Genomic DNA, 21,940 nt, shown 5'->3' with positions numbered 1-21,940 from the left:
ATTAGAAAAACACAAGTCCTCTCTGGCTCCCAAGCTAATCCCCTTCCCGTTCGTACCAGATAAACATTGCCGAGGGCTGCCAGCGGAACGAGGGACAGTTTAATGTGATGATTGCTGTCGCAGCCTGCGGTGTCAGTAACACGTCTTCCAAAAGCTGCCGCAGACCACCGATTTCACAGGCACGTTACCACTGTACCCGCGAGCGCTCCGAGACAGAGCCCGATATAAAGTGTCCCGTAGTGTGTCGGTTAGAGCACTCGTCTCGCAAGAGGACTCGGGTTTGATTTCCGGACAGGGCGAAACCTTAGGCAAGTTCACCCAGCAGTAAGTAGGAACCCGGTTGTTAGTGGGTTGGCGGGTCGCTTTCCGGGGGTCATAATCCCTCCAGAAAAATAATTGGTCACTCAACCCACGTCTGTTTGTGGGACGCTGCTGTGCGCAATTGGCTGCCATGTTTCGCCCACAGAACACACAGTCCATCCACCTTACAATATATTGCGTAAAGCGCTGTGAGACGTCTCAACGAGGTGGTAACTGATAAGGCACTTAAGTGCAAGGATTATTATTTGTTATTATTAATATTAATGCGAAGCGCTTTGAGACGTCGAGAAGGCGTGAAAAGCGCTGTATCCAAATGCAAGGATTATTATTATTATTTTATTAATACCTGCGCGAAGGGCGCGAGTTCTCGTTCTTTTTTTTCGAGCGATTTTGTCTGGGGGCGGGGAGAGGGTAGCGGTGGGTGGGGGGAGAGGGGGGGAATGGGGGAAGGGAAGAGAGACCAATAAAAGAAAAGAAAAGTTATTTCATTAAAAGAAACAGGGGAAGCCAGAATGAATGGCCGGGGTTCAGATTCAACTCTGAGGGTTAACGCAAGTGGCTTCTCCTTCCTTTCAGTAACCTACGCAACCGTCTCCCCAGAGACTGTGCGATACACACACACACACACACACACAGGTTGCTCACTACCATCGCTGCTTAAAGCAATTTCTTTCATTCATTCTCCCCCCACCCCCCCCCCCCACCTCCCCCTCCTCCTACAATCAGTCACACCAGAGGCGATGGAAGAAAGGGGAATAATTATTTCACCCTCCCTCCCATCCTCCACAAAAAAAACCATCGGCTACCAGAAAGAATTCCAGAAGAATTAGCCGCAGATTAACCCAGCTCTTTCAATTGCCACACGCGTTTTAATTGTGGCCACACAACCCCCCGCCCCCCCCCACACCCCGAAACAAAGCTAATTTGATTTACCAGGCACCGTGCAAAATGTCTCGAGCGATCAGGACTAAAACCGGTGGCAAAATACTGCGGAAGGGGCCGGGTAATTAAGGGATACGGGGCGAAGGCGGGTAATCGGACTTGAGGTACAGATCAGCTCGTGATCTTTATCGAATGGCGGAACAGGCTCGAGGGGCTGAATGGCCTCCTCCTGTTTCTACGGAACACTCCGCAGATCAGGCAGCAGCGACGGAGAGAGGATAAGTGAGTTAACATTTTAGGTCCTTTGGTAGCGGTCCGACCTGAAACGGTCCCGGTGACTCCTGTTTCCATTCCAGCATCTGCGCCTTTCGTCTCTCAAGCTCTCACCAGTCGGGGCAACACCAGCGCCTCCAAACTTTCCCGTCAAAAGTCAATGACTTGGCATCTCTCTGGATTGATGTCTTCAACAAGAAGGCTCAGTCGGACGAGGGTTTTGGCATTTCTCTCGGGCTTGATGCTTGAGCCCCCCATCACCTCCTTTTCTTCCCCGCGTGTCCCTCCCTTGGAGAGCTGGGACCGCCGCCTGTTTGACCCCACGGGTCACATTCCCAGAGAGTTTGTCTCCAGGACCGCGGGATTAGCCTCGCCAGCTGCCGGTGTCATTTTTGTGATTTGCAGCTTGTGTGTGTCAGCTCAGTTGCATAGTCACAAAAGTGATCACCGTTCGCTGTATCTCTCTTCTCTCCCCTGAACTCTTCACCTCGCTCAGCTCCCACCGTCCCCCCTAAACTAATAATAATAATGCCCGCGTACGATAAGGCGCCTTATCGCGTCTTCGAGACGTCTCAAAGCGCTTCACGGGATACGCTGTAAGGTGAATCGACTGTAGATTTTGCGGGCGAAACGCGGCAGCCGATTGCGCACAGCAGCGTCCCCACAAACAGTCGCGGATTGAGTGACCAAATTTATTATTTTGTTTTTTGAAGGGATTATCACCCCCGGAAAAAAAGCGATCCGTCAATCGACTAACAACCGTGCTCCTACTTACTGCTGGGTAACCGGAGGCGTGCGGAGTAAAAGGAAGCTTGCCCAATGTTTCGCCCTGACGGGGGATCAAACCCAGGTCCTCTCGCCTGCCAGGCGAGTGCTCTAACCCTCTGAGCTCCAGGAATCCACAGGATGGCCAAGGATGCCCATGCGGGAAAATCGGCACAAACCAAAAGAGAAACTATTCCTTCTGATGGGGGAAATCCAGAACAATTGGGGCATCGTCTTAACATTAGAGCCGGGCCATTTAAGGAGTGAAATCAGGAGGCAGTTTTTCGCCAAAAGAGGAGAGGACATCTGGAACTCTCTCCCTTGCCCTAAAGCCTGGGATGGATAGATTTTGTTAGGTCAGGGTATCAAGGGATACGGGGCTAAGGGAGGGAAATCGGAGTTGAGGTACAGATCGGCCATGATCTAATAAAATAGCAGAACAGGCACGAGGGGCTGAATGGCCTCCTCCTGTTCCTGTGTTTCTACGATCCCAGGCTAGTGAGGGCGCTGAAGCTCCTCACGGTCTTCGTCAAACTCACACTACGCTAAGAAAAAAATAGCACAATAAATAATGCGAACATCGGGTACAGGGGTTTGCAGTAGTTCCCAGAGTGTGCGTTGGGGTGACTACTGGAGTGTCTTAACTGGCGAAAACCACCTCGCTTGCCATCGACAGCACTGTCTGGCAAGCTTGCCCACTGCTTGCCCAGCTAGGACCACCCTACCCATCAGGGCTCTGGGTTGCAGGGTGAACAGGAGCAGAGTGGGACACCTCCCTGCTGCCAGAGGAGATGTGTACGATGACAAAAGCTCTTTGTTCTGTGGTATAATTGCCACCATTCCATTTCAGGAACCTGGCTGCAGACACATTTGCAAATAACTCTTTGCATCGTAAAAGCTTTGAGCTTTGTTCTTCCAGGTCTGAGTTTACCAGGAACACACACACACACACACACACACACACACACAGCCCTGTATTTGCATTTTGAGAAAATTGCTGTTCACTATTTAGGTCACTGTTTTGCAAAGAAACCATTGATGGAGCTTTCCTTTGTCCCCACGTTTTGTCCCCCACGTTTTGGAGGTTGAAAGGGGAGCGAGCAAGGTCACACAATGAAATAATAATCCTTGTATTTGATACAGCGCCTGATCACGTCTCACGAGACGTCTCAAAGCGCTTCACAGAATATACCGTGAAGTGAATTGACTGTATATTTGTGGGCGAAACCTGCACAATCTCGCCCCCCTCGCCCATTCCCTGGCCTGCTGTACCCCATCTGCGCCGCCATAGGCGGTCAGGGTTCGAAGTAATTCAGGTGAAGGTTGATAATAATAATAATAATAATTCTTGAATGAATCTACCCAGGTATAAAATATGAATAATAATTTAGTGACTCAATCCACGACTGTTTGTGGGACACTGCCGTGTTCAATTGGCTGCTGCGTTTCATCCACCAAACAGTATATTCCGTGAAGCGCTTTGAGACGTCTCAACGACATGATAAGGCCCTATATCAAATACCAGCATTATTATCATCATTATTATTATGAAGGACAGTTAATTCTCTGCAGGAGAGAGAAAGGTGTGGGGTAAATTAATGAGGGGATGTTAACCCCACGCTGCTCCTCCACACCTCCCAGTGTCCAGTCACAGAACGACAGCTCGGGTCAACCCACTGCTGTCTTGGCAAGAGTTCCGTTTCAGGGGTACTTTTTGGCGGAGGGGGGTCAGCCGGGTGTCTGACGCACGCGGAAACCCATCACCGGGCTTAAGAGTATCCAAACCAAGCTGAGGAATCCTTGCATCCGTCCCTACCTACACGTGGAAATTCTCAGAGATAGACCCACTTGGATGCACTAAGTTTATTAAAGTAATACATATATATATTACTCACTTCCGATTGCAGGGAGTCCCATTGCATATACATATATATATACTCTAACTGCAAGGATGATTACCATTTTCATTTATATTCATTTTTATATATTTATATTCATTTCATTTATAAAATAAAACACTGATGGTTGAGAAATTAGCAAGAATTTACCCTCCGAATTAAAAACGTGCGATTTGCGTAGGCTGCTGCTCTCCCCCCTCCTCTTGAGCGTGTTAAAATCGTGTTGAAAGTATTCTCGAACTACCAATAGTTACTGCGCTTTAGGCCGTTTGTTTTAATCCGTTTCCAGCTCACCTCTCCCAGAACTTTCCACTGAGCGCTTTGATCCGCGAATACCTTGGCCACGCGAATGTTCCTCGTTTAAATTATTCAGTTTCTCGACAGCGCGGTCAAGTTATCCAACCTGATCCTGTCCTCACCAGACACACACACACACACACACGCACGCACGCAGCTCCGAGCAGTGGCTGGGCGGCAGTTTTGCCGTTTCCTAGGCAGTTGTCATCGACTCTTAACACACAATCAATCAACTGACAACATGAATTTATTAGACAACGGGTTAGTTACTTTCGCAGGACGATCCCCTGATGGAAATATACTGCGGTGGACCAGAATCCACACCCGGCTCAGGTATCCAGCCAGCAGCGCCGAGCGCTTTTGAGACGTCCTTCAGAAACAACAGAAAAGGTGCTGTGTATACGTTGCTACGTTTCTGGAAGGCAAACACAAAAATATGGCTGTATGCAGCCTGTGGATCTTTCTCAAACAGAGCACGTGGCAAAAGGCTGGGTTGCCCGGGGCCTAAGTAAAGCCCACAGGTTACTGGTTACTGTGATTGAATCAATGGCTAACTACATTGCGTGCACACGTTCGAACCGGCACATGAAACTCAGCCCTACTTCCGCAAACCGGCAGCTACACTCTCCCACTACTCGTTTAAAAAGTCTATTACTTTAATTACAGGAGCCAGGTTTTTAAAGCATCTTATTGATGCCCTTGGGGAGCAAAGTTGAGAGGAAGCACTTTCCGTTCAAAATCCTTGTTATTCCTCCTCGCTGTAGATCAAACGCCAGGAACCCATTAGATGTTCCCTGTGGAAAAGAAGCTTAAATTCGACATTAGCTTGAACTTGCTTCGCTAAGGTTGCGGTAGTTGTGCCTCGAGAATCACCAATGGTGTCCTCGTTAAACCTCCTCCACTACCTCTCCCCTCAGGCTGTCAAGACCCTTAGCCACTGCTTTAACACACCCAGGTTTGACTATGCCAACTCTCTGCTCACCAAACTGCAGACCATGTCCTCCCCCCATGAGTCTGACACCCTCATTCTTGCCCACACCCATTAGATCCCCATTCCCCCAAAACAGGGAATGGCAAACCTGCAGAAGATGAACCACAATACGCAGGTGTAGAAGTCACACAGGCACAAGTTGGCCCGTCCCTGCCCGTGAGGATCAAGCTCAAGATCCTCAGCCTCACCCTCACTTAAATCCCTCCAGTCTTCCTCTGACCTGCTTAAACCCACCACGCTGCCCGCTTCACACCCCTTGCCCTACCTGCCCCACCACCAGCGGTCAGGCCCCCAGCCTACTGGTGTCTCACTTGCTGGAACTCCATCCTCTCCCCTTCCATCGTCTCCTTCAAGGTCCACCCGCTTCCTCTTTGACCACGCCTTTACTCCTCTTCCCCCTCTCCCCCCACCCCCATGGCTCCTACCCTCCTGAATCCAATTCCCAGCTCAGGTGCAAACCCTCTATTGTCCAACCCCTCGGAACATCCTCCCGCCATGAAAGGCATTACATAAAACGCAGTTTTATATCCCTGCACAATTACCAACATCACCCTCTTTCCCTTCCTTTAAGCAGCCACGGGATAGAAAGGATAGAAAACCTGGAAAGCTTCACTGCAAGGAATTCCAATTCTACAAAATATAAATCAGGTCTCAAAAAAAATCCACCCCCCACCCCACCACCAACCATCTCCAAATGTAGCCCCCTTTACAGCACAAATATTATTTATAACATCAACATGCATTTATAAAGCGCCTTTCACGTAGGGGAGGGTCCCAGAGCGCTTCAATTAGGTAAGATTTCTGCCAGGACGCATTTGGAAACGTGTTCAGTGATCACATTTTATTCAACACAGAAAAAGAAGTTGGGACAGAAGTAGTAAGGCACAGGATCCGAATACAGAAAGCAAAAACAGGACAGCGCTAAAGACAGAAAGGATTAATTAATACTCTCCTTCTTCCTCCTCTTCACCACTTTCAGCACCAACTTCTTCATAATCTTTCTCCAGAGCAGCCATATCCTCCCGAGCCTCGGAGAACTCGCCTTCCTCCATACCCTCACCCACGTACCAGTGAACGAACGCACGCTTGGCGTACATCAGGTCAAACTTGTGGTCCAGGCGAGCCCAGGCCTCAGCAACCGCTGTGGTGTTGCTCAGCATACACACAGCCCGCTGCACCTTGGCTAAGTCACCTCCAGGAACCACAGTGGGAGGCTGGTAGTTGATGCCAACCTTGAAGCCAGTCGGGCACCAGTCCACAAACTGGATGCTCCGTTTGGTCTTGATGGTGGCAATGGCTGCATTGACATCTTTTGGTACCACGTCACCGCGGTAAAGAAGACAGCAGGCCATGTACTTGCCGTGCCGTGGGTCACATTTGACCATCTGGTTGGCTGGCTCAAAGCAGGCATTGGTTATTTCAGCTACTGTTAGCTGCTCATGATAGGCTTTCTCAGCTGAGATAACAGGTGCATAGGTGGCCAGTGGGAAGTGGATACGGGGGTATGGCACCAAATTGGTCTGGAATTCAGTCAGATCAACATTCAGGGCACCATCAAAACGGAGGGAGGCTGTGATCGAGGATACAATCTGACTAATGAGACGGTTCAGATTGGTGTAAGTTGGTCTGTCAATGTCCAGGTTTCTTCGGCAGATATCATAAATGGCTTCATTGTCTACCATGAAGGCACAGTCAGAGTGCTCTAGGGTAGTGTGGGTGGTTAGGATGGAGTTGTAGGGCTCGACCACTGCAGTAGACACCTGTGGGGCTGGGTAGATGGAGAACTCCAGCTTAGATTTCTTGCCATAGTCAACTGAGAGACGCTCCATCAGCAGTGAGGTGAACCCTGAGCCAGTGCCACCACCAAAGCTGTGGAAAACCAGGAATCCCTGGAGACCTGTGCACTGGTCAGCCTGTGGAAGACAATGAGTGGATTTCAAGTAAGCCTTTAACTAAATGACAAGCTAAACATTCTGTGGAATTCCTTCAATATAATCCTGTGTACTTCCCTTAAAGGTATTCACCATCAGTACTTTACCCAAGAGCTTCACAGAATATACTGTAAAGTGTAGTGACTGTATATATTGTGGGCCAAACCACAGTGACCCACAAACAATCGTGGATTGAGTGTCCAAATTATTAGTATTTAATATATATGTGAAGGGATCATTACCACTGGAAAGCTAGCCACCAATCGACTAAGAACCGAGTTCCCACTTACTGCTAGGTAAACAGAAGCAGGTGTGTGGAGTGAGGAAACTTGCCTGAGATTTCACCCTGGCTGGGAATCGAACTCAGGTCCTCTCGCTTGCAAGGCGAGTGCTCTAGCCATTACACGATAGAGGACTCCACTGAACCGCACTGCGGACAGACTCACTAGACCATGTGAGCTACCAAGGCAGCTTCACGTTACACTCACCAGTTTACGGACTCTGTCCAGGACCAGATCGATGATCTCTTTGCCAATTGTGTAGTGGCCACGGGCGTAATTGTTGGCAGCATCTTCCTTCCCAGTGATGAGCTGTTCAGGGTGGAACAGTTGACGGTAGGTGCCACTACGAACCTCATCTGAGAAACAAGAGCAGAAAATGTTTCCAGCAAAGAGAATAGAGCAACACGCACATCACTCGTGAACAAAATGTTGTACAGTAAAACTCACACAAATCATATCAGTCGGGGCCAGAACATTTAATACGACTTAACGCGAAGTCTGAGTTACGGGTAAAACTGCACAAGTCTATTCAATCAATAATGTACACTGCATATGCTTCTTAATTTAATGCAGTAGTTCATCACTGTGGCAGGTAAGTGTGCATGCGGTGACGGGTCAAGACTACATTTCTGGAAAAATCAAGGTAAGTGTGGGATAGGGGAGTGGAGTTATACGTTGGTGGTTAATACGAGTAGGGCGAAGAAATCAAAGTTGTTTTGATCGGAAACTGAATGGGACTCGGGCGAATGTACGACTTGGCTGAGCAATCATACGATTTATAAAAGTAAAACCTCTGCAAGTTTTACCGTATTTAACAGAAGCAGGTGTTATTTACCTATGACAGTTGGTTCCAAGTCCACAAACACAGCCCTGGGGACATGTTTGCCGGCTCCTGTCTCGCTGAAGAAGGTGTTGAAGGAGTCATCTCCTCCTCCGATGGTCTTGTCACTGGGCATCTGTCCATTAGGCTGGATTCCGTGTTCCAGACAGTACAGCTCCCAACAGGCATTGCCAATCTGCACACCAGCCTGACCCACGTGGATACTGATACACTCTCGCTGCGAAGGGATTATTAAAGCATCAAGTATTAAGTGAAGGAAGCATTAAAAAAAAGCAAATTACATCTTCTCAATCACAAGTCCATAAGCAGCTGCCATGTCACCTACAAATACAGTTACTACACTTTATTGCAAATCCTGTCAAGTGCTTCCCGACATCTCAACACGATCCAAGTTGCTATATCAAAAGGACCCAAAATAAATGATCGAATACTAACTAAAACGCAAAAAAAAAAAAAAGCTTTCCCGGCGACCGCTGGTTTTGGATCGAATACTAACGTTCTTCCAGCGAAAGATTTGCATCTACGTTCCCCCCCAAAAACAGATTTTAAGAGATGGAACCTAAAGCCCTTTCGCAGATCATTCTAGAGTTTGTGAAAAAAAAATCCCCCACAGGACATCACTGCTCATCTCTGTCTCTGGCGGTATCATTTATTAAAGCATATGGGAACTGCAACACCCAAGACACAATAGGGCACCAAAGTGGGGAGGCGGTTGGGGGAGAACCCAAATGATTGATGACAAGGGTTGAATCAAGACTTCACACGACAGAAATGGCCACAATTCAACGGCGGTCTCTTGCACTGAAACTTTAACCTCTTTTGGCGGATTGGAAGCAGCGCGTCCGACACCCAACTACTAAGATAAGCAGAACTTGTGAAAAGAGGCAACGTCTCCGACAGGCGGAATTGAGGTCAGACCCTCGTGATCTCATCGCCCGACAAATCATTATTCACCAGACAATACCGTTGCTCACCTTCCCCCCAACCAATGACTTTAAAGGCTTTAACCATTGCTCTCCCCACCCCACAAAAATACGCAGTAGAGCAAATTCTAGCTGCGTAGGTAACCGTGAGCGGTTTTTTTTGTTGAAAAAAAATTAAGAACTACCGCGCATTTCCTGATTTTAAGACAACTTATACTCTCAAGTCGTCAGCACCAATTCCTTGTTCTTTTTAAGATCCGCAGTCTGCGCTGAACGCCTCCCCAGCGCCCAAGGTATTTATTCAGTCAGATTTTATTCTGTAAGTTTAACCTCACGTTCGTCTCCACTGGTAATTTCATTCATGTGGATCTCAAAAAGGAAACTGCATTTTTAACTCAAACCTTAAACACAGCTTCAAACCCCAGTTTACCAGGAACCACTGCAAGAGGGAGGGAGGGAATAAGGAGCGGGTTGGGGGAGGGAGTCAGGGCTGGGGGGGGGGGAGGGGGGAGAGGAGAAAGAAAGGGAGAAAAAGGAACAAAGAAAGGGAGGGGGAGGGAGAAAGAAAGGGGGGAGAGGAAGAAGAGGAGGGGGAGAGAGAGAAAGAGGAGGGGAGAGAGGGGGGGAGAGGAAGAAAGAGGAGGGGGAGAGGAAGAAAAGGGGGGGAGAGGAAGAAAGGGGAGGGAGAAAGGGAGGGGGAGAAGGGGGAGAGGAAGAAAGGGGATGGGGAGGGAGAAAGGGGGGGGGAGAGAGGAAGAAAGGGAGAGAAACGAGAGAAAAAGAGAGGGGTGGGGGAGAGCCTGGGGGGGGAGGGGGAGAGGAAGATGGGGAGAGAGGGGAGAGGAAGAGGGGAGGGGAGAGAGAGAGAGAAATAAAGAGAGAGACCCTGTGCGGCACTCCCCCCCCCACACACACACACAGACCCACAAGGGCGGGAAACCGTTGGGAGCGCCTGAGACCGTCCCTGTCTCTGCCCCCGGGGGGGGGTGGGGGGGGGAACCCCCTGACACGACACTCACCATAGCTGCAGTCTCGCTGTGTGTGTGTGTGTGTGAGTGGGTGAGTGAGTGACGGAGGTCGCGGTGCTCTGGGCCTCTCGGTGGTGGCGGTGGTTCTCTCTCTCTCTCTCGATGGCTGACGGTGAAGAGACGCCGCGAGAATCTGTGGCGCCGCCCGACTCGCCCCTTTATATATAGCCTCCGCCCCGCCCCGCGCCTGCGCACTGGGCCGCCGGGAGAGCGGGAGATTCAAATTCAAATCCACGCCCACACCCCCCCCACACACACACACACACAGGCTCACACTCACCCCCCCCAGACTCACCCCCACACACACACACAGGCTCACACTCACCCCCCCCTAGACTCACTCCCACACCACCAGCTCACCCCCCCCCCAGACTCACTCCCACACACCAGCTCACCCCCCCCCCGATTCACCTCCCCACACACACAGGCTCACCCCCCCCCAGACTCACGCACACAGTCTCACACCCCCAGGCTTACTCCCACACATAGGCTCCCCCCTCCCCCCAGACTCAGCCCCACACACAGGCTCACCCCCCCACCCCTCTGATTGACACACTCACACACACGCGTTCATGCACCTTTTGATATTCTGTAAAGTGGAGTGACTATGTTGTAATATATATCAATAATAATCCTTGCATTTGATATGGCGCCTTATCACATCTTTGAGGCGTCTCAATGCACTTCACAGATAAATATTGGATCAAAATGGAAGATCAGACCGAGCTGGACAGCTACGTGCAGATGCAGTTATCTCAGTCCTGCCACGACTGCAGCAGTCCAATGATTCAGTGTTTGAGTTCCATTACATGTGACGACCCACAAACTCAGGGTCCCTACCCTTTGTGGGGGGGGGGGGGGGGGGCGGGGTGAAACAGCCAGTATATTTAATATGATCACTATCAGGTAATCCTTCTTGGCAAACGCATTTGTAGAAAAACAGCGCTGGTCTCGGCTTTTATGCCACCCACGGTCAAAAGGCTTGCCAACACTCACTACATCAAAGAATGACCAATCAGGCAAGTCACTGAGAGGCTATCAGTGTCTCTGGAACTGTACCCTACAATGAGTCACCACTTTCAGTAGAGAAAATGTTACAGAAAAACACATTGATGTGTTTGGGACTCAGCCAAGCTCCTTTGAAATGCTTCAGAGACACAACATTTGCATATGGTACAAGAATTCCTCTGTACTACGGAGGAAATGCATTGATACTTTTCTGGAACTTTCTGCTACAATCTCAGGGATTGGGGGGGAGAAAGAGAGAGAGAGAGAGAGAGAGAGAGAGCGCTTCCAAGCGGTTTATCCCATGTACTCTTTCCCAGTCAGAGGTCCCAGTGACTATTTGGCAATCCATTTCAATGTGGCTTAAACATCAGATGTGTAGGTGGGATGCATGGAATTCTCAGTTTGGTTTGGATATTCCTTAAGCATGGTGATGGGTTTCCGCATCTGTCAGACCCCCGGCTGACCCCCCCAAAATGTGGAGGTGTCTGCAATTCACCTGAAATGAAAGCAAGTATATTTGCACGGGCTTTGTCTTTGCATAAAAGCGTGGAACTGAGTCTGTTTGTGAAGCAGATCACCATCCCCGTAATAAAATGACCTAGATATTTCAGTCAGCATAAGCCTCTGCACCTCAGCTGGGGAAAAATCTCTGTTACACAAAACTGGCATGAGACAATAAGAAAAAAAACAACCTTTTTAACAATCTTGTTCCCCCCATTGCAATTTTTCTCGTCTCTCCTCAAATTGGTTCCACGGGGGCAACACCCTCTAACACCTTGACTGACTAGCTGATAATCCTGTTTCAATGAGCCTTAACAGCCAGGCGTCAACAACAACTTGCATTTATAATAGCGCCCCTCACGCAGAGTAATGGCCCAGAGTGCTTGGCGGTGGCAAAACACCATGATGAGCTGGGGGCAGGTGACTGTAGGCAAGGCCGAAGAGGAAGATTTTCAGGAAAGGAGAGAGCAAGGCGGATGGATAAAGCAAGAATGTTCCAGCATTTCAAACAGCAAATTAGGTGGGTGGGGGGAGAAAGAGTCTCAATGGAGAAAGCCAACCATCACCGGACATTCACATCCAGCAAGGATTACTATATTGAGGTGGGAACCTTGTCTTATTCTCCTCAACCCAAGGTACTCAATCCATCTTTAAAACATCCCAACTGCAGCCTTTGCTGAGATCCACTGACTCAGCAGTCCAGAGATCAGTCTGCATAATGCAATGTGGCTGCCGCCAGAGAAATGTTTCGAGACATCAGAAAAATCAATTCTACTTTAAGTGACTCTGGAGTTAAATGTGCACCATACAGCTAATTTATTTATGTGCTGGTTGGCATAACTGTCTCTTTGATTCAGTGGGTAGCACTTTCACTTTGGGGTTAGAAGGTTGTTGCTTTGAGACTTTGATTTTGCTCTCAATAACAGCTGACCTTCAGTGTAGCACCGAGGGAATGCTGCATTGCCCCAGGTCCATCAGATATGACTTTAAATCAAGGTCCTGCCTACTCTTTGTTGCGGTGGTTTTCGGGAATAGTCAAACCTGGACTACATATAAAAGTAACTGATTGTGTGAAGCATTTCCTGATGTGTCACGACACTGATGACTATTGTTTCAATCGCTTCCACCCACTCCACTAATGGCAGCTCCACTCAAATAGCCATCATGTGCAGGCTCCTGTATCTCCATGTAACACAATACGGCCATTGGACAGGGATTGCATAACGCATTAGTGGACCAGTTGCATTAATCACCATCCCTTTTAAACGCTGTGGTTAGTAACTCTGTGACATTCAAGCCAATTCTGTTCCGGTGGAGCCCAAATCCACTGGGAGCTCCACTGCACCCAGACCGGTGATACAAATTAGATAGATTTCTGCTAGAAAATAATATCTCAGGATACAGGATACAGTATATAGGTTGGGACACGACATGTCAAGCGACTGCCAGGACGGTGGAAGGTGAACTAGATGGACCTTGGTCTTCTTTTGTCTAACAAATTCTTACGTTCTTAAAATCATATGAAGTTGATTTGCCATATTTCAAAAAAAACAACCACAACAAATGAAGTTTATATACCTCCTTTCACAGGGCTCTGGACAGTCAAGGGTTTGCACCCAAGCTGGGGGTTAGGATCAAGAGGATTGGAAAGTAGGGGGCGGGTGGGTGCTGGGAGGATAACTGAACGTCAAACAGAAAGGTCTCTTGTTTTGGGGAACGCTGATAATCGCGATAGAAGTTCTGCAATTCAGCTCATTTTAATTAAAACAATACCTTGTGATCAAGATTGCAGTTCTGCAAATCGTCTCACTTTTTTAAAAAAACAATTCACTTCTGATAATAATAATAATCCTTGCATTTGATGTAGCGCTTTTCACATCGGGAGGACGTCCCAAAGCGCTTCGCAGAACACACTGTAAATTGAATTGACTGTATGCACTTTAACAATTCATTTCTGATCAGAGCAGCCTTCATAGAACTTTTCTGTAAAATGTGACAAGTATTTGTGGGCGGACTGACTGCAGTTTTACAGGAGATGGATAGAGATGATTGAAATTTCAAAAATAAAAACAATCTGCCAGTAAAGAAGTGATTTATGTGTGTTTATGGGTATGAAGGAGGAGGGGAGAGAGAGAGAGAATTGCTACCAAAACAGGAAGCTTCACACATAAAAGTTAGCCGTTACCCACTTTGTCTTAAAAGTGATCTGATTACTATGTCTTTCTGTTTCGCCTCCAAACAGGTTTGGCCTTACTTTAAAAAAATGAATCATACAGTAGTGCAAAAATGAACTGCAAATATTTTTTTAAAAATAGAAGACTATTTGTTTAGTATATCTTTCAGGAAGACCTTATCAAATACAGTGAAAAAAGCCTCGGTGTTAAGTTAAACCACTTTGGAGACGGTATCTGTGCTTTAGCAAATACAGGCATGCCATTCTGTCTGTGCGTGGGCAGATTGCCTGTGAGTCAGCAATGTGTGGCATCTTAGGTGGTTTTGTTTGCTGCCTGCATTCCTAGAAATAACATCATCTCATTTTGCAATCCCGAGCATGACATTCACAACACTACAGGACTGACGATCCTATAATAATAAATAGTAATCCCTGCATTTGATATCATCACGTCTTCGAGACATCTCAAAGCGCTTCACAGAATATACTGTAAAGTGAATTGACTAAATTTTGCGGTCGAAAGACGGCGGCCGATAGCGCACAGCAGTGTCCCACAAACAATCGTCGATTGAGAGACCAAATTTTTTAAAATTCTCTGAAGGCTTTAGAACAACGGTGTTCAAAAATAATCAAAAAATGATCAGTTTATCCGGAGGATTGTTGGCCAAGACACTGAGAGAGACTCTCGTCTCTTTTTGACTAGTGTCATCTTTAAGTCCTTTGATGAGACAGGTGAGACCTCACTCAGTTCAACGTCTTATCTGAAGTATAGCATCTCTGTAGATGCAATGCTCCCTCAATATTTCAGTGGACAGTGAGCTCGAAGTTGAGCAACACTAAAGCCTATTGTAGCTTCCCTAACCTCAATGCCAGCTCAGACCAGATCAAGAATTGAATCTTTCTGTTCAATATAGCTTAATATGTCAGGCACATGGGCTGATCCACTGAACACACTGTTTCTCCCAGTTTCAGACTTATCCTTCGTGTAGCCTCAGATTGCACGGTGTGTCTTTTGCATGTCATTTTGTGGTTGTTACTCCGAGACGCTACCCTGCGTGAAGGGCGCTATATAAGTACAAGTTGTTGTCCCCACAGACCACTTCCTGCACATCCAGGTATAGTCATAGGCAGAGAACTGGGAGCAGGTTACCCAACAAAGGAAAAGAGAGAAGATATACAATTAGCTCACAAAATGAAGGCCTTTCAGGCAAATGCTTACACGCCTCAGCAGCCAATTTGAATTGAAATCCAAGAATCATTACATAGAATGACATAGAAGGTTACAGCATGGAAATGGGCCATTTGGCTGATCTAGTCTATATATACATTGCTAGACTTCCCAACTCTTCCCTCCATAAGCTGCAGATTATTCAGAGTTCTGCAGCTCGTGTCCTCTCCTGCACCAGGCTCCGTGAACCAATCACTCCTGTTCTTGCCCGGCTTCATTGGCTCCCCATTCCTCAGAGAATTCAGTATAAAACCCTCATTCTCACCTTCAAAGCCTTCCACGGTATTGCTCCACCCTATCTCTCCGACTTCCTAACCCTATATCAGCCCGTCCGCTCCCTTCGCTTGGCGGACACCGGCTGCTTCAGATCCCAAGCCCTAACCAAACGAAAGCCCTAACAGGTAGGGGGTCCAGGCTAGAGAAGCAGAGGGAAACATGTCAGACAGTGCTCTCCATGGCAATCTGTGTGGTTTTAGCTGATTAAACTCCAGTAGTTACTTCTTTCTTCACACCCACAAAGCACACTGTGGGGTTCCCCTCCTAAAGCCTTGGCTCTTGCAAATCTGCAAATATTTTGCCCACAAAATACACAGTCACTACACTTCACAGTATATTCTGTGAAGTGCTTTGAGACGTCGCAATGATGTGATAAGGCGCTATAATAAATGCAAGGATTATTATTAAGGTCCAGAATTAGGTAAGCAGGGTGCAAACCTCCAGAGAGAGAGAGAGAGAGTAGACTAATTCCAGAGACAGTGTCTAATATAGCACCTTGTCATGTTGATGAAACATCTCATAGCGCTTTCCAGGATTTTAACTGCAAAGTATCGAGATTGTGCATTTTGCAGGTGAATACAGCAGCCAATGTACATACAGCGATGTCCCACAAACATGGAATGAATGAGGGATTTTTATTTGCAGGGGTGTCAGGCAGGATGTTGTGTAGTTTGATAAAAATGACCTTCATAAAGCCAATGCCGCAATGGGATGCTGTAACGATAAATTACATTTGCCTGCAGAGGGGAAAAAGTAGTTCATCTGTGACACCTATTGATATAACATGTATTACAGAATAAATCAGCTACAGTAAATAAATGACCGAACCATCAAATCTATTGACAGCTACCCCCATTATACCACAACAGAGACTTTATCCATCCCTCCTCAACGCATTAATAACCCAAGTCTTTGCCAGACTGGCTTGGCTTGGTCTGTACAACTCTTGCCCCTGGGTAAGAAGGTTTGTGGGTTCAAGCCCGCTCGCTCCCAGTCCGAGCCGACGCCCCAGAACAGCGATCGATGTACTGCCTTTCAGAGACATTAAAACAGCTAATCAGTAGATGAGGCTGAGCTGGCAAACAATGCCAGTCTTTGTCGGAAAAAGTATCTAGTAATGTCAGAAATATCTATTTCATATATTGAAAAATATTTTGTGCGTAGACAAAAGGGAACGATCAATAACATGATCAATAGCATGTGCTGTGATCTTCTCAAAACAGGACAATTAAAGGAAAGATAATCTGTAATTTGGTGTCCTGCAATGAACGATTGCACTGCAGGAATAAGATGTTATTTTAATTTGCATCTAAAAATATAGAAGTTATTCTGTAATCATTATTAGTAACATATCTTGCTCCACATTGAACATTTCCTAGTTAAGCAATAAGTGTAATCTATTTATTTGTCAATGCCCCTGCTCTTTGACTATGTGTATATATATATATTCTTCTCACAAAAATCTGTGACTTGTAACAGATTATTTCTTTTCAACAAGAGCTAAACCTGTACTTTGTTTTTTTTTCAAGCAACGTGAAGTTTTAAAACGGATACAGTTTTTACTCTTTGTTCTAGTGCTGCATTAAGGTATGGAGTATTTTAATTTTAAAAAATGGGATATATATGTTCCAGGAATGGATAACCCACAATGCAGATTCACACAAAAAAATCTCTAGATGAAAGATGATTTGCCCACAAAATACACAGTCAATCCACTTTGCAATATATTCCATGAAGCGCTTTGAGACGTCTCAACGACTTAATAAGGCGCTATATCAAATGCAAGGATTATGATTATTATTACTGTTCTTTCGCACCAAGCATTTTTATGGATCAAGAGATACGTGTAAATGTTTATGAGCATGCATATAGATCTATGAGTAAGGAATTTTGATTCAGCCTGTACTTATGAATGTGACTCTTACGGCTAGGAGGAGGTGGAATGTTGCCTTGCAGGCTGAAACTCTGCAATAATGCAAGCGGCAGCTGGCTGGCTGGGTGGGGCTGTACGCGGGGAAGTGAGTTTAAGCCATTGTGACTCAGTAACAAAGGCTTCAGCTCGCCTCTCCGCCTATTTTGCATTTAAAATTAATATTAAATCGTATTAAAATCTACTCAAAACACCAGCCGAGGCAGACAGAAATTCCCACACAATGTAATGCGTCGTTTAGCGCCGACCGTTGGTACAGAACGTCCACAAAGAACTGTTACTCCCAATGTCTTTCTATACTGCACTGACCAACAAGAACAACTTGCATTTATATAGCGCACTTCACGCGGGGAAACGTCCCGGAGCGCTTGCCCAACACTGAAAAATATGGCAGAATGATGATAATTGTATTTAGAAGTACTTCATTGTATTCAGTACAAGTGTTTAACTGTATTTAGACAACCAGAGGATTTGTGTGTGTGTGTGTGTGAGCGCCATTATTTTCATGGCCATCTTCAGCTCCTCCTTAGTCTCATATTTACATTGTTTACGCCGTTTACAGTACATTAGTGGCTGCTGCTTTGTTCTTTTTGTGAGATTTCCCAAGTAAATGTGACATCAGCGACCTGTGCAATTACACTAAATACATGTAGATTTATATGCCATTTGCTTGGTACTGATTAAAATGTATAAGTCGATCCATAAAATACAAGCGACTAAAATAAGACTGCTCTGCCCAATATTGCCTTATTGTTTGAACAGAAATAAACAATTCTATCCAAAGGTCCATCTCATTTAGATGATTTTTTCCCCCAAAATCCCGCTCCCCAAAGCATCCCCTACATATTCACAGGATATACTGTAAAGTCAGCTGAACCCTTTTGTTAAGAAGGAGATATTGCAGAAAGCGGGAAGGATAGAGAAAAGCTTGTGAAATGTCTGGCTCGGGTTGAATGGTGCCCATCGGTTGCCATGGAAACGGGAGGCTGGTGGAGCTGGCTGGAATCAGTGCGTAAAATAAAATTTAGTGTCCTTAGGCAGATCTTACGTCAGCATTTGGACTGATTCCAAGCCCCAGTTCAGGCTAAAGCAGGCAGAGACGCAGACTGTGTGAGACTGCCTTAGCACAGACAGACAGCCGGCAAAGAAAATGTCTGCATATTACAGCACTTGTTAGAATCCTTGCATTTGATACGTAACGCTATTCACGTCTTCGAGACGTCTCAAACCGCTTCACAGGATATACTGTAAAGTGAATTGACAGTATATTTTGTGGGCAAAACGCGGCAGCTCAAACTACTAATTCAGTTTTTTCTCTCTCTTGTTTGTTATCCTTCCTCTTTCCCTTCAGATGAAATCCAACCGGTTTTACGCTGCAGGGAGTATTTTGCCTGAAAAATTGAGATTGCATTGCGAATTATCCCATTTGCCTGTCCAGGTGGACGTTAAGGATCCCGTGCCAGTGTTCGAAAAGAGAAGGGAATTTCTCCAGGTGTCCTGGGCAACAATCCCCCAAATAAAATTGTTCACTTATTTAATGGCTGTTTGTGGGACATTGATGTGTGCAATTGTGCTGCCATGTTTGACTATAAATACACACGGTCACTCCATTTCACAGCAAATCCTGTGAGGCGCTTTCTTAAAAGGAGCCATTGCAAAAAGCGCTCCACACAATATATTGTGAGTTTTACAAAATACAATTGACTGTGTATTTTGTGGGCGAAACATGGCAGACAATTGCGCACAGTCATGGGTTAAATGACCAAATTTTTTTTATGGGAGGGATTATTACCCCTGGAAAGCGAACCGCCAATCGATTAACAAGCTACTTACTGCCAGGTAAACATGTGGCGTGTGTGTTGAGTGAGGAAATTTGCCTGAGGTTTCGCCCCGCCCGGGAATCAAACCCGGGTCCTCTCACTTGCGAGGCACAAATGCGCTAACCACTACGTTGCAGGACTTCACAATGATGACCTGGTCCGGCCCTACATATCTCCTGCATAGAACCTAATTGCATGTAAAAGAAACTGATCTCAGAGCAGATTTGGATCTTCAGAGTTAAAACCTGAACTTGCGAATACTTCTCGGGGATTTCTGAGTGGTTTGCTATTGACTTTTTTTTGTTACTGACAGCAAAGCAAAGGTAGCCCGTAGCAACGAGCACTTCGGTTACACTGTTGGTAGCAACAGGAATGGGAAGACAAACAGTGCTGAGTAGACACCAGCAATTGGTAGCAGACTAGGTAAAATATGAACGGCTTCTTTGTACATTAAGAATGGGCGGTTGTGTCCTGCCGGCAATCAAGAGAGTTTGAGACTCCACTCCCTGATGTGCGAATGGTTTGTTTGTTCGATATGAAAATGTTAAACCATTGAGGCCAAAGTGATTCCATTTTTTTAGTTTCTGAGCTACTTCCAATACCTTGAGGAATCAGAATTGTAATTTCTTTTCGGGCGAACGATCTTCATCTGAATCTTGACTGTGCTCGCCTCTGATTGATTCTGTGCCCATCAAATCTTGACTTACTTTGGTAAATTCAATCAGACAGAACAATCTACAATCTGGTTGGTGATGTATAGGGTGTTTACAAAGCCCTGTTATCCTCCTGTTTTTATCTTACAATGAACTTTTACTTTCTGTTGCAGATGAATCAAGTGTAACAATATCTAATGGCAGTAACTTCCTCCTCGCTCCATCCATGTTATGGAAGATGTTGCACCAAACATGGTGACGGATCATTATCTGCCATGAAAATGATGGCGCAACTATTTGTAGGACACAGCTGTGCTCAAATGGCTGCCACGATTCACCCTAAAAATATACAGTCAATCCACTTTACAATGTACTATGTAAAGCTCTTTGTGATGTCCTAATGATGTGATAATGCGCTGTGTCAAATGCAAGGATTATTATTATTCTTACATGAGACCCAATGTCCTTGCCTCAACCATCGCTCTTTCATTTTCACACTTTGCAGTTGTTCATTTTCTTCTGTAAATGAAACCCCTTTCTGGCATCCATCCTAAACTTGCCCCACGCGACACAGACAGCATTGTGCGAGATTTGGCAAACTTGTACCAAAGAGCATGTGTGGAGACAGGTGCCCGAATGAGAAGTCACTGCCTGGAACCAACAATTCCAAACCCGCACTCCTTATATGCACATGGAGAACAGTATTTAAAACAACTTCAATATATTTGGGGTATTTTCTTGTACATTTCTGAGTATTGATGAATATAAAACACAAAAAACTATATTTCTACAGCAGCTTTTACGTTGGAAGAACGTCCCAAGGCTCAGGACAGTTAAGGGTTTGCACCTGAGCTGGGTATTAGAATTAAGAGGGGTGGAAGATTGAGGAGGTGAGGGTGGGAGGGTGACCGAAGGCACGGTCAAAATATTCAATCAATTCACTTTACAGTATATTCTGTGAAGCATTTTGAGATATCTCCACAATGTGATAAGGCGCTGTAGTAAAATGCAAGGATTATTTTTTATTATTAAATTCACATGCTGTATATGCATTATTGCTCACTGCCGCCCACCAGTTGGTACAGAGGCTCCATCAAACCAATTCTACAACCTCATTGAATTACAGGGACAGACATTAACGGCAGGAGGCAAGGTGTCTATCTGTGAGTCAGCTGCTACTCAGGACCACAGTAAATGCTGAGATGTGGCTCAAATAACATCCTACTTACTAGCAGAAATTATCACATACATCATTACATACATTAGCCTCTGTGTTCAAACAATTTTGCTCTCATAGGAGTGAGAAATTCAACGGAATGTGATAATTTTTATCACTGGTGATCTCACCGTTAACTGGTTCAGATGGATGTTAAACATCCCGTGGCGCTATTCAAAAAAGGGAGTTTCTCCCGAAGTTCTGGCTTCTGAGAATTCCACATATCACTTCATAGTTGTTTGTAGGACGTTGCGGTGCACAAAATGCCTACATTGTTTTATAAAATGCCCAATCATCGCACTGTACAGTAAATCCTGTGAAGCGCTTTGAGACATCCTCACGCTGTGAAAGGCATGATATCAAGCGCAAAGATTATCTTAATTAATTGACTTGCAAAACGTGTAACTACCTGCCTGTCTTTTTGAAACAGTCTGTGCACCTTTCTGGGGAAGAGTCGATTCTCACAACCCTCTGGTCAAACGATCGCCTCTAGGAGAGGAGAAAAGGAGAAAACTTTAATTTAAAGGGAGAGGGTCTGAAATCAATGCCTCCCCCAGAAGAAAAGGGAAGCCATCTTGAATGGCCACACCCTGCCGGTCCAATGCAGCAGGGGCAGGAGAATTTATTATACGCTCAGCGTCTTTTCTATTCTCTCTCAAAGGCTTTCCTCAGTTAGGTGCGGTGGGGGGAGGGTAAAATAAACG

At 46.1% G+C, this 21,940-nt stretch overlaps 1 protein-coding gene across 2 annotated transcripts; it reads right to left on the bottom strand.

Annotated features, from left to right (window-relative positions):
• Nucleotides 1-6,253: 6,253 nt before the first annotated feature.
• LOC103189265 (tubulin alpha-1C chain) lies at nt 6,254-21,666 on the bottom strand. Of its 2 annotated transcripts, none has more exons than XM_042344362.1 (4): nt 21,646-21,666; nt 8,475-8,697; nt 7,847-7,995; nt 6,254-7,340 (listed from the first exon to the last, which is right to left on the bottom strand). In XM_042344362.1, the coding sequence occupies exons 2-4, from the start codon at nt 8,593-8,595 to the stop codon at nt 6,369-6,371; spliced, it is 1,242 nt and encodes a 413-aa protein (XP_042200296.1). In that variant the 5' UTR covers nt 8,596-8,697; nt 21,646-21,666; the 3' UTR covers nt 6,254-6,368. The 2 variants fall into 2 exon arrangements, with proteins under 2 accessions (XP_042200296.1, XP_042200295.1); XM_042344361.1 differs by lacking the exon at nt 21,646-21,666 and adding an exon at nt 10,423-10,564.
• Nucleotides 21,667-21,940: the final 274 nt, after the last annotated feature.

Source organism: Callorhinchus milii, unplaced genomic scaffold (assembly GCF_018977255.1).
Source record: "Callorhinchus milii isolate IMCB2004 unplaced genomic scaffold, IMCB_Cmil_1.0 Scaffold27, whole genome shotgun sequence".
NCBI classification, from domain to species: domain Eukaryota; kingdom Metazoa; phylum Chordata; class Chondrichthyes; order Chimaeriformes; family Callorhinchidae; genus Callorhinchus; species Callorhinchus milii.
Note: the sequence above shows the minus strand (reverse complement) of the source record. Positions and strands in the feature narration are given on the sequence as shown.

Excerpts from the sequence above, each read along its gene's own strand:
- LOC103189265 (XM_042344361.1), bottom strand. Across the intron at positions 7,996-8,474 it reads CTTGGAACCAACTGTCATAG|ATGAGGTTCGTAGTGGCACC; the intron begins GTAAATAACACC and ends CTTGTTTCTCAG. Across the intron at positions 7,341-7,846 it reads TGGACAGAGTCCGTAAACTG|GCTGACCAGTGCACAGGTCT; the intron begins GTGAGTGTAACG and ends TGTCTTCCACAG.